Here is a 17,697-nt window from a genome sequence, read left to right as displayed (position 1 = left end):
CAGTGCTCAGCATCTTTTATCAGGGGTGACGCAGGATGCAAGGAGCATCTTATCTCCTGCCTGGCTTCTGTCAACAGCACAGCCCCAACCTGTAGCTTCTTCAAGGGCCATAATCACGGCTGTCTCAACTTCAAAGGCTTTGTCTCTTTCGTCAAGTTCTTTTAATGAGGCCAGAGTGCTTAACGACTTCATTATACTTCACCCCCCCCCTTGCACTTCCTTGCCTGCCTCTTAAATGTGCACAGAGGTCATTGAAGCAATGGAAAACTCCACTCTGTGTTGAGAAATCCTGATGGAGAAGGGGGTTGGAGGGATTCAGCAAGTGAGCTGCGACAGTGAATAAGTTGATAGGATGCGCCAAGAAACCTAACACTGCCAACTTGGAACACCTGTAGAGCTGTATGGACTAATGCCAATGCTGGACAGCTGGTGCCACATAGCGACTGATGCAATTTTATGCGTACTTTAACAGTAAGACCCACTGGGGCTTCCATGTGTACAGGATTGCAGCCTAAGCAACTGAGCTACAAGCCAGCCATTCCTCACTTCAAATGTGACTTCTGCCATTAATGCTTTGTAAGTAGCCTTGGCCTCCCCCATGTTTTATGGCCTACCTTACAAGGGTGGAATAAGGATTACAGCTAGGTAATGTGTGGGGAACCTTTGCCCCTCCACAGGTGGCTGAACAACTATCATCCCTAGTCATTGACCATGCTGCCTGTGCCTGACGGAAGCGGCTGTTCAGCAACACCTGGAGAGACAAACATCTCCCACCCCTGATCTGTATGAAGTCCTTTGGAAACACACTGTAAATGCTTATTTAACATTCAACAGCCTTCCGCAGCCTGATGCCCTCTATTTGGTTTGGACAACAGCGCCCATTGGCTGTGCTGCTTGGGGCTGATAGAGGCTGTAGTCCAAACCAGCTGGGGGGGGGGATTGGAAAGTTCAGTATATGCCATACCAAGGATGTGCCATTGAACTCCCAGTGTCACAGAAGCACAGAGGAGGGCCTGTATCTCATGGGAGGGAGCATCAGCTGCTTTGCATGCAGGGAGCCCCTAGTTCCATCCCCAGCATCTCCAGTGAAAAAGTCCATTGGCAATCACTGTTGTCTACACTGACTGGCACCAGAGGCTCTGCTTGGACAACTTTGCATCAAGCAAACTTCTTATCGCTTTCCCCACCCCAGTAAGTATAACACAGTCCAGCAGCACCCTGACTACTTCTGGGCAGAGTTCAGCAAGGTGAAGTAGCTACTGAGGATTGGAATAGAAGGCAAAGAAATGTCTGTATGGCTATTGTCCCTATTTCTAAAGAGCCCTTTTTCAGGTCTCCATGCCGGGATGTTTAGGAAGGGACAGTCATGCCATCGAAGAAGCGCACTGCCTCACTTTGCTATTTCCAAACAGATTAGGAACATCTACACACGCTCAGATCTTGTTGGGCTCCAAATTCCCATGAGCTCCTGCTGCTGGCATGGCTAAAAGTCAGGGAAAATGAGTGCCACAGGTTCCTCATCTCTGAGATCAAAGGATCCACTAACAGGTGATGTGGGGATGGAAGGAGCTGCTTGAGACCCCAAGGAACCACTGGAGACTAGGCAGATGTATAAATAGGCCAGATCTTATATAAAGCAACTTTTTTTGTTTTGTTCCTACATTAACATGGCAGCACCTCTGAGCATGTACAGAGCACTCTCCTCATTATTGTCAACTCAGGTCAGAGAGTGTGGCCTTTGTTCTTCCCCATACGCCCTTTCTTTATCCCCCCCCCCCCTTAGATCTGCTTCTCAGGCTTGCTGTTCGACACCCAGGAGATGACCCTTCTGAGAACAGCTTTTCCCCATCTCTTGCGTCTGAGCCAATATTTGTTCTGAGTGACTTTGGTACAAGCAGTCATTTCCTGCTGGTCACTGGGTCTGGATGGAGGAGGGAGAATGGGGAAGGCTTTGCTGTTGGGTCAGTTAAGGAGTGGTGACTACATAAGAGAATCAACACAAGAAATGAGTCTTTGGACTCCTTAAAGGCTCACCGCTTTATAGTGGCATCATAAAGCAGGGGTGGGGGAACATCTGTGGACCTCCAGATGTTGTTGGACAACAACTCCCATCTGCCCCAGCCAGCATGGCCAATGGTCAGGGATGGTGATGCATGGTATGGAGAAAGTGGATAGAGAAAGTTCTTCTCGTGGTCTCACAACAGTAGAACTCATGGTCATTCAATGAAATTAAATGCTAGAAGATTAAAGGTAAAGGGACTCCTGACCATTAGGTCCAGTCGTGACCGACTCTGGGGTTGCGGCGCTCATCTCGCTTTATTGGCCGAGGGAACTGGCGTACAGCTTCCGGGTCATGTGGCCAGCATGACAAAGCCACTTCTGGTGAACCAGAGCAGCACATGGAAACACCGTTTACCTTCCCGCCAGAGCTGTACCTATTCATCTACTTGCACTTTGACATGCTTTCGAACTGCTAGGTTGGCAGGAGCAGGGACCGAGCAACGGGAACTCACCCCGTCGTGGGGATTTGAACCGCTGACCTTCGGATCAGCAAGTCCTAGGCTCTGTGCCACAGCGCCACCCGCGCTAGGAGATTAGGACAGATTAAAAAAGTGCTTCTTCACACCGCACATAGTTAAACTATGGAACTCACTGCCACAGGAAGCAGTGATGGCCACCAACCTGAATGGCTTTAAAAAGAGGATTAGGCAAATTCGTGGAGTTTAAGGCTGTCAATGGCTACTAGCCAATATGACTATGCTGTGCCGCCATGGTTGGTCGGAGGCAGTAATGCTTCTGAATGCCCATCGCTGAAAACCACAGGGAGAGTGCTCTTGTGCTGGGGTCCTGCTTGAGGGTTTCCTGCAGACATCTTTGTGCTAGATGCACAAACCATTACACACACACACACCCCGATTCAGAGAAAATGAGTTGTAGGCAATGGAAGCTGAAGGGCCAGGATGGGGGGTGGAATGCTAGAGGTAGGAATATGGAACTGTCACATTTCCCTGTAGAGCACAAACAAACACAAGAAAAAAACCAGGCCTTTTTTAACAGTAGGCGTTGGTGATGAATCCGCCAAGCAAGAAATGATTGCTTTAACGCTGAAATGGGGACAGTCCTTTTCTGATGGGAGAAAGATAACCCCACTCTTGATTGAGTCTGCTCTGAATTGAATTTGCCAGCAAAAACTTTAGTCATCTCACTTTGGGCTAGACATAGATGAGACCTTTTGGCAGGTGCCTGCGAGGCAGATTCTTCTGTCTTTATACCGCCTATTCACGGAGCAAAATTCTAGAAATGTAACAGTGTCATCAAAGTGAGAAAATGCCATGACGCCAAATGTTCGAATGTGGCACTAGCACCTTTACAGGTCGTGTAGGCTGCATGCGTCGTCTGGCAGGAAGTGGCTAGTGGGCTTTTCTGATGTGGTCGGGGACCTGGGCAAGAAGAGGTGTCATGCTTCCTCTGCCTGCCATCGCTCCGTTGCTCTGATGTCAGAGGGGTCAGTGCAGGCAGCCTGGGGCTCTGTAGCTGGGTGCTAAAAGGAACCTAGGAGGACAATGTTAAAAGGCAGCAAGTGGCCTTTACTAAATGAAGAGGAAACTTTGCTAGAACCTGCTTAACACATTGCTAGAGTGGTATTCAAAGCTTCTTGACAGAAACTCCTGGCCGTAGGCAGATGGCACCAATTGCTCATTCCGTTTGCTATGTATGACAATCGCTGTCTTCACAGGAACAGAGGAAGCTGCCTCAGGTGAAGTCAAACCCACACTCAGTATTGCCTGCACTGGCTGGCAGCAGCTCCACAAATTTTCAGACAGGTTGTCTTTTCCACCCTACCTGCAGATGCCAGGGCAGGCATAGGCAAACTTGGCCCTCCAGAAGTTTTGGGACTACAACTCCCGTCATCCCTAGCTAACGGGACCAGTGGTCAGGGATGGTGGGAGTTGTAGTCCCAAAACATCTGGAGGGCCGAGTTTGCCTATGCCTGTGCTAGGGATTGAACCTAGGACCTTCTGCATGCAAAGCAGCTGCTCTATCACTGAGCTATAGCCCTTCCTGACATCAGACCTATGAAAAAGACTGTAAAGTCAGGCAATAGGACTGCAGAAGAAGGAAGGCTTCCTTTGTCAAAGGACTCTGAAGCAGGGTGTCTTCACCCTTGCTATTTCCCATCTGTTCTCAAGCATCCCTGTAGCAGGGGGTAGGCAACTGGGCAGTGCTTCAAAGAGAGCCAGTGTGGTGTAGTGGTTAAGAGCGGTAGTCTTGCAATCTGGGGAACCGGGTTTGAGTCTCCGCTCCTCCACATGCAGCTGCTGGGTGACCTTGGGCCAGTCACGCTTCTCTGAAGTCTCTCAGCCCCACTCACCTCACAGAGTGTTTGTTGTGGGGGAGGAAGGGAAAGGAGAATGTTAGTTGCTTTGAGACTTAGGGTAGTGATAAAGGGGGATATCAAATCCAAACTCTTCTTCTTCTTCTTCTTCTTCTTCTGGGGAGGGGGTGGGAAGGCAGGTGTCTTCAATGAAACCCCCATACCCTACTTCCTGACTCCCTCCAGTTTTAGCAATATCTTACTTACTTTCTTATTTTGTATACCACCTTTAGTCTGAAAATCACAGGGCAGTTCACAACATAAAAATACAAAATGAGAACACAAAATATAGAATAAAACAAAAAGAAGCCAATCCAGAAGGATATCTTGGTTGATGGTATCTGAAGCCTCTGAGAGGCCAACGAGAATTAACAGGGGCACATTTCCCCTATCTCTCTCCTGACATACGTCATCATACAGGGCAACCAAAGCAGCTTCTGTGCCAAAACCGGCCCTAAACCCTGACTGAAATGGATCTAGAAAATCATGTCACTCTGTAGCTTTATCCAAGCAAGAGTTAAAGCAGACATCACAAAAAGGCGATGGAGACTGGCCCCCTCTGTCCCCTCCATAATCTCAGCACTGCTTCCAGACTTAAACACCTGCACCTTTTAAAAAGGTGTTTGGAGGGGCCATAGTCCAGTAGATTAGAGCACGTGCTTTGATTGCAGAAGGTACCAGGTTCAATCCCCTGCATTCCCAGATAGGGCTGGGAAAGACTCTTCTCTGTCTGAGTTGGTAGAGCATGAGACTCTTAATCTCAGGGTTGTGGGTTTGAGCCCCATGCTGGGTAAAAGTTTTCTGCATTGCAGGGGTTGGACTAGATGACCCTTGTGGTCCTTCCAGCACTACAATACTATGATTCTATGAAACCCTGGAGAGCTACTGCTGCCGGTCAGTGAACATTATATTAATTCACTTATGGAACTTGCAAACTGCCCTTCATTAAAACAGATCCCAGGCTGGTTCACAAAGATCCTCTTAAGGCATCAATGCTACACAGTTAAACATTATGAAACCTACATCCAAAACAAACCCATCAACATTTCTTTTAAAAATCCTCATAAAGAGGAAAGCACAATACAGCAGCCATTCATAACCCAAGGATCTTGAGCAGGCCAACTAAATCCCACCAAAGGCTGGAGTAAATTGTCCTGATGGTCTGACTTGATATAGGCCCATTTCCTCTGCTCCTAAAAATTAGCCACTGGCCTTTGGCATATATTTGAAATGAAAAACAAAGCTCTCTTCCCCTGCCCCACCCTGCCTGGGTAAACCAGTAGCAGAAGGCAGTCAAGGAGGAGCAAGATCACATAAGTGTCTGTTTTCTCAACTGATTCTCCAGCAAGCAAACTGCAGGAGGAGGAATTCTGAGACACAATGGCAAGGTGAGTAAGTTTATGGGGCTGAGCTCTTCCCGATAATGCTTATCTCACCCCCATCTCACTGCCATGCTTCAAAGGGGTTTGCAAATATCCCCTAAGCCCCAGAGATCTCTCAGTGAAGCAATGGGGCAGGGGGTGGGGTGGGGAGGTGGTGACAGAGGATAAGCAGGCCCAGGGTGGAAAGAAGGCCTCCATCTGACTCGGCCAAGACTGGGTCTGCATTTTACAAGCTAAAGCCCAAGGAGGGAGGAGAGGAGAATTGATCCCCGTCCCTGACAAATTAAGTGTGTTCAGGGCTCAGCCTGAGCCAGCATGCAGCCCAAAAAAGATTATGTGTAGTCTCTGAGCATGTGCAGTGTACCATTTCTACACACATTTCTGTCCATCCTGACAAGCAAGGGGCATGATCCGAGTTCAAGGGCACATTCCAGCCAGGCAAAAACACTTAAGCAGGATGTGAACCTGGGCCAGTGAGGGGCATGACTTCAGAAGGCTAGATGGAAAGCTCTGCAGGGCCACATTCGCTTCCCACTGCTGCTGTAGGGAGATGGGATGTGGCTGTTTGGAGTGAATGAAGTGTGAGTGGGGCAGGGCAGGCACCTCCAAACTGCACCTGGCTCATTCCCTGTCCTCAGAAGAGATGTGCCCAGAAGGGTGAGACTCTGCTAGTCTGTTGCAGCAAAATTCAAAAGGAACATTGTGGCATCTTAAAAACACACCAGTTTCATTATGGAAGAGTGGTCACTTTCGTTTGCTGCATTAATGTAGTCCTCAGCTGGCAGATGTATCTACGCCTGCATAGATAGATATAAGACCAGCCTTCTAGAACCTGGTGCCTTCCACTGTTTGGAGGACAACTCTCCTCACCCCCAGCTAGCATGGCCACACCTCCAAAAGGGCCCTGGGAGTTTTTTGAGAGAGGTCTTGCTTGCTTCTTGTGCCATATGCACACTTCTTTTATCCTGCTGACACTTTTGTCAGCATTCAAATAGACTTTGCAGATTTTCAAATCCACACAAAACCTGCCCCCCTCCCCAAAATAAATCTACTTACTCAAGTGGGGTAAGTGCACAGACAACCGCAGCTGCTTTGGGAAACAAAAACCCTCTTGCCTGCTTTGTGAAGGGCTGTGGTTCAATGGTTAGAGTATCTGCTTTGCTGGCAGATGGTCCCAGGTTCAATCCCCTCCCCAGAATCTCCAGGTAGGGCTAGAAAAAATTATTTGCTTGACAACCTGGGAAGCCGCTGCTAGTCAGTGTAGACCAGGGGTCAGCCGGCCCACTGTCCCTCAGACCATGTGGTGGGCCGGACTATATGGGGGGGGGGGGATGAACGAATTCCTATGCCCCACAAATAACCCAGAGATGCATTTTAAATAAAAGCACACATTCTACTCCTGTAAAATCACGCTGATTCCCGGACCATCCGAGGGCCGGATTTAGACGGTGATTGGGCCGCATCCGGCCCCAGGGGCCTTAGGTTGCCTACCCCTGGTGTAGACAATACTGAGCTAGATAAGCCAATGCTCTGGTCCAGCTGGCCTATACTGTATTCTTGTGCCTCTGAATAACCATTGCCGGGGTGATTTGGAGAGGCTCTTCTCGCCCTCCTGCCCTGTTTGTGGGCTCCCGGTTGTCGGCTAGGCTTGTGAAAGCCTGGATGGGCTTTTGCTCTGACCCAGCAGGGCTCTTCTTCAGACGTGGCAGATAAAGCCCTGCTGCTGCGCTGAGCGAGCCCTGGACTACTGCCTTGACTGCACCACACCGTGTAGGGACCAAGTGGCCGACGTGCTTTTCCTTTACGCGAGGGGTGGCGGGAGAAGCTGTCCTCGCCTAGCCGGAGTTTGGACACCTTAACCTTGGAAGCTAGCGGGAGGATTCAAGGTGATCCCCTCCTCTGCCCCGAGCGAGCCCGCCGCGGGGCTTCCCCGGCGTCGTGGTCCTGGCCGCCCCTTGGGCTTTGCACCTGCCGCGGGGAGGGCGGCCCCGGCGGAGGCGGCCAAGGACGGCCCCTCGGCCGGCGGTTGGCTCGGCGGGAAGCCCATGCTAATGAGCCCGCGGGTTTATTGCACCTGCCCGGTCGGCTCGCTTCGCCGGGACTCTCCGCTCGCCATGCCGCGCTCCTTCTTGGTCAAGAAGCCCTCCAGCACTCGCGTCCCCAACTACGGCCAGCTGGAGACGCGCCGCCAAGGTAAGGAAGGGCGAAGTGGTTTGCGCCCAGGGCGCACGGCGCGCTTTGGAAAGCTGAGCGGCAGTAAGCGCGCTGCCCACGACGGGTCCTTCCAGCTTTCCCTTCTCGCAGCTCTCCTCGAGCGCTTTTCCTTGCCCCGACTCCCTGCCCCGGTCTATAGAGCGGGCCGTCTCCCTTCCCTCTCCACATTTTTATCTCCGACCGGTTTCCTTTTGCGCTTCAAACTCCCGAGCGGCGCGCTCTTGCGCTTGTTTACTCAGAAGGCAGCTCCGCAGGGGCTTTGTCCCAATTATGCCCGCCTAGGGTTGCGTGATGGGGATGGGTTTTTAGAGTCCCTTTTGCTGCTTGAAGTGCGCTTGGAAATAGAAAACTAACTTGCAGCACAAGCCTATACGTGTCTGCTCGGAAGTAAGTTCCTTTGCGCTCAATGGCGTTGACTCTCTAGTAAGTGTGTTTCGGACTGTGGCCTTCGTTTTTACCCGGCTGCTTTTTTCTTAGCGTGCTGGGGAGGGGGCCCGCGCGCGGATTTTAAAAGGGGTTTATTTCCCCTCACCCACCCCATCTGAGTTCTCAAGTATAATAAATACATTAGGTTTTTTGTTTTTTTTTTTTAAAAAGTTCATCTAGCAGCGATTATTTCTGCATTCTATCTCACATTTCTATGTATGCAATTGCCGTTATTCCTTGTCGAATGCAAAATGCCCATAGGCAGCTTGGAAGAAAAATAGACAGTTTTTAAAATAAGAGGAATGAAACATCGTAGGCCAAACATTAACAACCAGACCTCACTCAACAAGAAAGCCTGAATAAATGCAACATTTAGGTTCAGAAAGAGGAATCTAAACCTATGAAAGCCAACAGTGGAGAGAATATGTTAACTCCAGGACACTAAAAAGTGTTTCTGCTGTAAATACTGTTAAACTGCTAAGATTATTTTTAAAAGAAAATGGGTGGGGAGTGCCTAATATTTGCACAGCCCCAGAAATCCATAGAGTGGATGCCAGGGCAAAAGGAGGTTTTCCTTCTCACTGCCAGACACACTTCAGTACATGATTATATGAGAATGTCTACTTGGTGAGTTCTGGAGTCATTTATCCTGTACCTTTGTCACATCAAAATAGCTTCCCTGGGTGTGTGGTATAGTTGACTACGTGGTGTCAAAAGTTTCCACACAGTTAGTGGCACCTATTGGCAACTGAACATGCTGTGGTGTGCATAAATAAGACGCATGGAAAGGCGGGGGCACCATGTCACAGCATTGGTGTGAAAAACCTGTTGTGCTGTCATAGGGTGGGGTGGGGGTGTTCTCAGTGTCCTCCTTGTGGTAAAGTGTGATGTGTAAAAGGTGGCCTGGAGGGTAGATTTCACTCAAACAGCAACTTTTCCAGGTTAGGTAGCCAGGGTCCCTCTACCCTTGCACTGAACCCTTTTGTACACAGATAAAGAATGCCAAGATTAGGAGGTGGCATGCAGATATTTTAAAAATGCCAAGTGTTGCCTCTTTGGGACAGGATAGTATTTGCTTTACGGTATTCATAAGGGTGAGCTCAATAATAATCTCGTGAGCATCTTGGCACTTCAACGCAGGGCTCAGATGTGGATCCCCCACCCCCTTACAACACTTCTTGGAAGCTCATTTTGCAAAATAAAACTTATTCTTAAGTTAACCACTATGGCCACAAGGTTGCAACAGGCAGCATCTTTCTGAATGCATTCTATGTTTTATTTGTTAAAAAATAATGCTTCCAGGTTACCTTAGTGTCTGGTGTACTGATTCCAGTGCTTGATACATGGCACTGTGGGCAAATTGTGTTTCTGTGGTGTTTGCACCCATATGACGCGTGTTTTACTGGAACTGTGTGTAAACTGCATGCGCATATTGCAGTGTTATAAGTGCATAATGCAAAATATTTGAGTGAGGCAGCCTTGAGGAGAGACTTCTGTGCAACTGTTTATAATACTGGAAAGGAGTTTAATTAAACTATGGAACTCACTACCACAAGAGGCAGTGATGGTCAACAACCTAGACAGCTTTAAAACGGGAAAAGACAAATTTATGGAGGAAGGAAAGGCTATCAATGGCTACTAGCCATGATGACTATCCTCTGCCTCCACAATTGGAAGCAGCAAAGTTTCTGAATGCCAGTTACTGGAAACCACAGGAGTAGAGAGGGCTCTTGTACTTGGATCCAGCTGGTGGGTTTCATAGAGGCATCTGGGTGGCCACTGTGGGAGCAGGATGCTGGACTAGATGGGCCATTGGCCTGATCCTGCAGGCTCTTCTTATGTTCTTATGCTTCTTAGTTAAAACCAACTAGTTTATTTACTTTTTCTATATCACCCTTCAGGAACAAAAATACAGTAGATTATATTTTCTAAAGGAATCTCAATTAAACAATTGCAAATTATTAAAAACTAGTGATCCAACAGCAACAACACAGAATGATACAATCACAAGGGCCAGGCCAGGATCCAACAACACAATTAGTTTCTGTAAGCCAAGGTACAAAGAGGCCTGTTTGAAAAGTTACAGGTATGGAGCCTGCCTAACATTTCATGCCTGCCTGTTTGCCAGTCTAACACCCTTCTCTGGTGGGCATCTGAACCGGGCTTCAGACAAAGGGAATGAACAATTTCCCAAAATATGCGGGGTAGGCATGTCGTCTGGTAGTGGTGAAGAGGTTTTTGAGGAACAATGGCTGCTTTTTATTTACTTGTTTTGTGTGTCTCCCCCCAGAATCCAGTGGATTGTGCCACTCCTGGAGAGGGGCAGCAGTCCCCGTCCTCAGTCAAGATGGCACGCCTTGTCCGGCAGCCCCCTATGAAGCTGGTAGCCTCTGGGACCACAGTTCTGCCATTGCCTGCCTGTCCCCACCTCTCCCACCGAGCAGTGAAGCCAAAGGGGAGCCCACATCGAGCTCCCAAGTGGGTTCTGGGAGCAGCCCTGGAGGCAGCTGGGGCTCTGCCACCCCTCTGCGTGATAACCAGAACAACCTCAATCTCCCGTTGGCATTCAGCCTGTTCCAAAGGAGGACTCCCAACCTGGGCAGCCCAGCAGAGGGAAATGGAGACAAACTGCAGGGGCCACAAGGCATAGCTGCCGACCCCCTGGAGACGTTTGAGTGTCCGGACTGCCGCAAGGCCTACAGCACCTTCTCAGGCCTGGCCCGACACAGGCAGCAGCGCTGCAAGCTGCAGGCAACCACGGCAAGGAAGTATTTCAACTGCAAGCACTGCGACAAGGAGTACGCCAGCCTGGGCGCCCTCAAGATGCACATCCGCACCCACACGCTGCCTTGCATGTGCAAGATCTGCGGGAAAGCCTTCTCCCGGCCCTGGCTGCTGCAGGGGCATATCCGGACACACACAGGTAGGGGGCGACCTTGAGGAAGGGGGCAAATGTGCATGGAAAAGAAGGGAGAGCAAAGTGGGGGGAGGTTTGGAGAACACTTGCATTTTGGTGTGGCTGGGGGGGACTGTTGGGCCCTCACACTCTGCTGTGATAAATGTTGCCTCTGATGTTGGTGCAAGGAGTTTCTATTTATTTCTTCTATTTGCTGTTTATTATTTACCCTACCCTAGGGCAGCACGCAGCTACACTATTTAAGAACAAAGCAGAAAGATTCTAGAACAGTTGAAACATTCTGAAAACAATTAAAATTAAAAATAGTTTCAGTTAAAAACATTTTCCAAAAGCAATTGCCGTTAAAGACATTATTCCATCCAACGATCACAAGGTTGCCAGGAATACTATTTTTCAGCCTGCAAATGCCTTGGTATGTTTTCAAATTCTTTCTGAAGTTAGTAATGATGGAGACAGGCGTACTTTACTAGGGAGGGCATTCTACAACTGGGGAACCATCACTGAAAAGACCCTGTCATGGGTCAATGCCAACTGGGCAGCCTCACCTGCCAGTTGTAGGACCCACGTTGGCTGGCACTGTATATAGGCCACCCTTTCCCCCATTTTATCCTCCCAATAACCCTGTATGGAAGGCAAGAGTGAGTTGGTCAGTGACCCAAGCTCACCCAATGAACTTCACTAGGTCTCCCCTGTCCTAGCCTGAGATTCTAACCATTTCACCAGCCTTCTCTTGAAATGCACTCTGCACATGTTCAGAGAGGCACTCATCTTGTTAAGTCACCTGAACCAGCGCTCAGCTCTGGATTTGTAAATGGGTTCTGGGCCTAAGCTGGAGTGAACCTCAACCTTAATTAAGCTCTGACTTAATTGGGATGGATAACTCGGGATTTTTTTTATAGCATTGTCCACCTATTTTCTCAGTGTGCAAGTGGAATTTGCTATACAAAGAAACATGTACAAGAGCCTTTGACTCACTGTTTTTAAAAATTCCTGTTAAATCAGAGTACCTCTGAATACCAGTTGCTGGGAGAACAAACCACAACTGCAAGCTGTTGCTACCAGGACTTGCTTTGTCCCTCCACCACCCTCCACCACCTGGCTGGCTACTTCTGGGAACAGACTGTTAGGCTGGAGGGTCCTTTGCTCTGATCCAACAGGGCACTTTTTATGATTCACTGGGCAGAAGTGTATAAAGGGGAAAGGTCACCCAAGAGCAGCTGAGAACTGTTATGCTGGAGGGAACCTCATTCCAATCCAGCTGAGCCCGTCAGATGTTTTTATGTAAATACTGCGTCAGACTTGCATGAATAACTCCAGTGTAGGGCATTGCCACTGAAGTTGTTCGCAAGCTACAACTGAACAGCTGTGAGCCAGTGTGGCGTAGTGGTTAGAGTGTTGGGCTAAGATCTGGGAGACCAGGGTTCAAATCCCCACTCAGCTATGAAGCTCACTGGGTGACCTTGGGCCAGTCACTGTCTCTCAGCCTAAGCTGCCTCACAGGGTGGTTCTTTTGAGGATAAAACGAGGAGGAAAAGGAGAACTATGTATGTCAACTTGAGCTCACTGGAGGAAGGTGGAATATAATTGTAAAAATAAATATGTAAAGACTTTTCCTGGCCCCATGAGATTGGACCCCTGCTATTACTAGATTTCTGCTTCATTTGTTTTTTTAATCTGTGTTTTTATGATACTGTTTTTATGTCTGGGTTTTTGTAAGCTGTTTGGGGTTTTTTAAATAGTAAGCAGTTTAGCAATGTGTTTTCAATCAAAATTTTATAATAAAATAAAGTTTGCAGTGCAGGGATGCCCACTGTGAGAGAAAGTCACTGTGTCAAGCCCATCTTTGTTTTATATTAGGAATGGGAGGCCCAGTGGCTTCCAGATATTGTTAGACTCCAACTCCCATCAGCCCCAGCCATCATGGCCAATGGTTGGGGATGATGGAACAGGAGAGCTGTGCAGTGGCCTGAGAAAGAATAGTTAGTGGAAGGGGACACCCTAGCTGCCATCCTTGGGACCTCTGGAAAACTCACAAAGGCTGCTAAGCCTTGGGGCTGGATATGAGCCATGCTGCTGATTGAGTGCTGAATGAGATGCAGTCTGAGGAAGCTCTATCAAGCCCATAGATGCAAACCAAGGGTGAGACATGAGGGTGAGGTCAGCAGGTTCCAGGAACCCTCTTGGTTGTCCAGTTTTGGAGGGGAGTGATCTGTGAGTTTGTTTGAGCCCTTGGTAAGAGCCAGGGTGGATGGGTGGAGTCCCAGGTGAGAGCCAGGAGGCTGCGAGGTTTTCATTGAGGAGATTGTGCCAGAAGGAAAAAGGAGAGAGATTAGATAAGATAGATAGATAGATAGATAGATAGATAGATAGATAGATAGATAGATAGACAGACAGACAGACAGACAGACAGATGGTTATACTGTGTATTTTTGTAACATTTACTGCTCTAGTTTCCTGTACTAAAGTGGTATAGAAATGGTCTAAATCAGGGGTCAGCAAACGTTTTCAGCAGGGGGCCGGTCCCCTGTCCCTCAGACCTTGGGGGGGGGGCTGGATTATATTTTGGGGGGGGGTGAACAAATTCCTATGCCCCACAAATAACCCAGACATGCATTTTAAATAAAATGACACATTCTACTCATGTAAAAACATGCTGATTCCTGGACTGTCCACAGGCCGGATTTAGAAGGTGATTGGGCTGGATCCGGCCCCTGGGCCTTAGTTTGCCTACCCATGGTCTAAATAAATAAAATGATGGGAGGGTCACAGGTTCTCCATCCTTGGGTACAGCCAGTATGGTGTAATGGTTAGAGCATTGGACTAGGACCTGGGAGATCAGAGTTTGAAACCCCACTCAGCCATGAAGCTGGCTGGGTCAGTTTCTTGTCTCTCACCTAAGTTACCTCATAGGACGTGAGGATAGAATGGGGAGGGGAGAACCATGTACATCACCTTGAAATCCTTGGAGGAAAAGATAGCATATAGATGTAAGAAATAAATGAATAAATGTTCAGGCCATATTCCTAGAGTAGCACTGGGGGAGTGCTCCTTGGCCCCCTGGCACTTGTGCTATGGAGTTTTGCAGGGAACTGTCCTCTCCCAAGTGCTGTTTAGCATCTATATGAAGCTGCCACAGGTGATCATTTGGGGTTCTGGAGCAAGGTGTCACCAGTGCACTGATGGCATGCAGCAAGCACTACTTCACCATAACATTGGAATTGGGAGAGACAATGAAAGTTCTGAATTGGTTTCTGAACGTAGTGGTGGAACAAATGAGGGCCAATAAACTGCTTGAATCCTGGGAAGATAGGGTGGGTGGTTCCCACATTCAGGAGATAGGCAGGTTACCTGTTCTGGATGGAGTTGCACTCCTTATGATGGAGAAAGTGCATAGCTTGAGGGTACTCCTGGATACATCTTTATCACTTGAGGTCAAGGTGTCCTCTGTGGCTAGGAGTGCTTCATCAGGTTCACCAGCTGTTGCAGTTCCTGGACAGGGATAGCCTACAGCCCATGTGTTGGTAACTTTGAGGCTGGATTACTGCAGTGTACTGGGGAGGGGGGCTGCCCTTGGGTCTGGTTTGGAAGCTCCAGCTCTGGTGCAGAATGTGCTGGCCAGGTGGGGCATCTAGATGACAACATGCGACTCTGTTGCTACAGCATCTTCACTGGCTGCCCATCTACTACCAATCCAGGTTCAAGGTCCTACGACAGCCCTGGCATTGCCTGCTCATCCGTCTTTCTTTCTGGCCTCCCTTTCCAGGTGAAAAGCCCTACGCCTGTTCGCACTGCAGCCGAGCCTTTGCCGACCGCTCCAACCTCCGCGCCCACCTGCAGACCCATTCCGACATCAAGAAATACCAATGCCACACCTGCCTGAAGACCTTCTCCCGGATGTCCCTGCTCCTGAGGCATGAGGAGACAGCCTGCTGCCCTGCTGCAACCTGAGAGCCATGCTGAGCTTGGCTGGCTACCTGGAAAACGTAACCTGAGACCACTTGTGGAGGTTAGGAGGAGAGCCCCAGACGACTGAAGATCTGTAGCAGTGGAGCCTGGAGTCGAGTCCTGCAGCAGAAGTTGGGTGTGTTTTCTTCTTCTTCTGATTCAGATTCTGCAACTGGGTGGTACCCACCACTCCAAAGAGTGTGTGGCTTGACCTCTTGGTTGCAGCAAGATCTAGGTGCATCTAAGTTTAGGAAACAGAAAGTTATATGGCCCCATTACTCTTGTGTGTTTTGAAAAAACAGCAAAGGGGCCTCCATATTAGGCTGGCGTTAAATCCCCTGGAGTCCTTCTGCAAATGTGTCTCCTCCTCCTATTGTGCTGTCGTTTATCCATCCAAATGGTGTCATTTGCATGCTGGTGGTGCATCCCCTTAGCTGCTAGCCTGCTTGGTCACTAGGGAGTTGAGGAGGCCTCTTCATTTCTGCATTGCTCTCTGGGATGGTGTCAGGAGGAAACCCAGGACAAAAGATCCTCTGCCTGAGTCCACCTTTGGGTCTTTTGCATGAAAGGGATTTTAAGCTCCCCATTCTTGGATGACTGTTATTGGGGTGTCCTGTATTCTTCCAGCTCCCCATCGCAGTTGCTTTGCGATCATGGATGTGGGACCTTCCCGTTTCCAGAAGCTTGCCTTCTGGTCTCCCAAATTTCCAAAAGAGAGCAGGGAATGATTCCAGACTGGGCCTCCCTAGCTGCAATGGCCAAATAGTGATGGCTTCTCAAGCGCCTGTGGTGGGAGATCTGCTGCAACTCCTTCTCATCTGATCCAAGGTCTGTTTCCAGGGACATCATACCAATCAGTGTTTCCTGGGAGTATGGAGGCCTGGAGTGACCTTCAGCTGCCGCAATTTACAGCTCCTCTGCCCAGCTTTCCCTTTTAGGCTTGAGTGGGTTTCCACGAACACTGAAGTTTTTGTAAAGAATAATCCACCTGGGCTTGGCAGATCCAGTATATACTTGCTCAACACCACCCATTTAAATCTGTTCCCATGAGGAAATTTGTTGGTTGTTGTTTTCCAAGCTACTGGGTTGTATCCAGTATTGATCATACTGGGTGGACTCATTTAAATTGATGGGCATGACTATCCTGGATTTGTTACTTTCAGTGGGTCAGCTCTGAGTAAAACATGATTGGCTACACTTCATTCCTTTTATCTCTGCATACCCCATTCTCTTACTGCTTTCCCTTCAGCTTAATAACTCCTTAATGCACTTTAACCTCCTGTTTAAACTGCACAGCTGGAGGCAGTGTTGCTTCTGAATACCAGTTGCAGGAAATCACAGGACGGGAAGTGCTCACTTGAGCTCAGGTCCTGCTTCCCACAGACATCTGGTTGGCCACTGTGAGGACAGGATGCTGACCTAGATGGGCCACTGGCCTGATCCAGTGGGCTCTTCTTATTTTCTGCCTGCTGCTGAAGGGGTGATGCAACAGGAGAGACAGTAGCAAGGGTGTCCCTTTGTCCCTTGTGTTCATGCGCACATTACCAAAAGCAAGGCCTGTATCCCCTGCTCTCAAGGAGGTAGAGCAAAGAATTCTGGATTAGCTTCATAGAGATTCACCTTCCTTGAACCTTTGGGGTGGGGTTGTGGAGGAGGGGAGCTACAGAACAGTGACTTGGCATTGCTGAAAGTAAGAAACAAAAAAATTCTCTGCTGCTGTTTCTCTCTGTTTTGTGTACATTTTTTGTTATTCCTTTGGGTTTGGAGAGCGCCTCATGACCCCCCCCCCACCTCCCCAAGAAAGCCCAATAAAACTATTCCAAATGATTTCAGTGACACCATTTTTCATTGAGTGTGTCCCATATTATTGTGCTGCTATCTGTAATCAGGAATGCTCTTCTTACACCTTCCACTATTTCACCAGTGAGAAAGGGGACATGACTTGCTACACCCCTGTTCTCATGAGACTAATAAATACCCAAGCCTTCTATGGTTTTAGAATCCACAGTGTTGAAAGACTCAACTCTGGACCCGTCCAGATGGGTAGTGGTGTTTTTTGCAATATGTCATTGATGCACTGATCAATGGCTTATACTGGACCATTCACACATCATCCAGCTTTCCGAAGCCTTGGAGAGCAGCTGCCTGTCAGTGTAGACAATACTGACCTAGTTGGGCCAGTGGTCCGAGTCTGTATAAGGCAGCTTTCTGTGTTCCCAGGCAAAGTTCATTCTTTCATGCATCCTCGGATCCATTGCTCATGTCTTCCCAATGGTCTGCGCCTTTCCTTTTCTATTTGAGCATCTCTTTCTCTCTCCCAAGAATGGGCTATTAAGAGGAAGGAGAGGCTCGCTGGAGCAATGATGTCAGCCTGGCAAAGCCAAGTTAATATTTATAATTTGGGCAATGGGGACGAGGACAACATTCTCCTTCGCCGG

The 17,697-nt window shown here is 48.7% G+C and overlaps 1 protein-coding gene and 1 long non-coding RNA gene across 2 annotated transcripts in view; one reads left to right on the top strand and one right to left on the bottom strand.

The window, feature by feature from the left end:
- The window catches only part of LOC308483728, a 35,010-nt gene that overhangs the window by 3,741 nt on the left and 13,572 nt on the right, over window positions 1-17,697 (bottom strand). The window lies entirely within an intron of this gene.
- SNAI3 (snail family transcriptional repressor 3) lies at window positions 7,834-17,086 on the top strand. The gene is made up of 3 exons (XM_081017854.1): window positions 7,834-7,950; window positions 10,688-11,320; window positions 15,078-17,086. The coding sequence occupies exons 1-3, from the start codon at window positions 7,872-7,874 to the stop codon at window positions 15,260-15,262; spliced, it is 897 nt and encodes a 298-aa protein (XP_080873980.1). The 5' UTR covers window positions 7,834-7,871; the 3' UTR covers window positions 15,263-17,086.

Source organism: Podarcis pityusensis, assembly GCF_964106645.2.
Source record: "Podarcis pityusensis genome assembly, chromosome: 8".
In the NCBI taxonomy this organism is placed as follows: Eukaryota; Metazoa; Chordata; class Lepidosauria; order Squamata; family Lacertidae; genus Podarcis; species Podarcis pityusensis.
The sequence above is the reverse complement of the archived record's forward strand: the minus strand, read 5'-3'. Positions and strand labels throughout refer to the sequence as shown.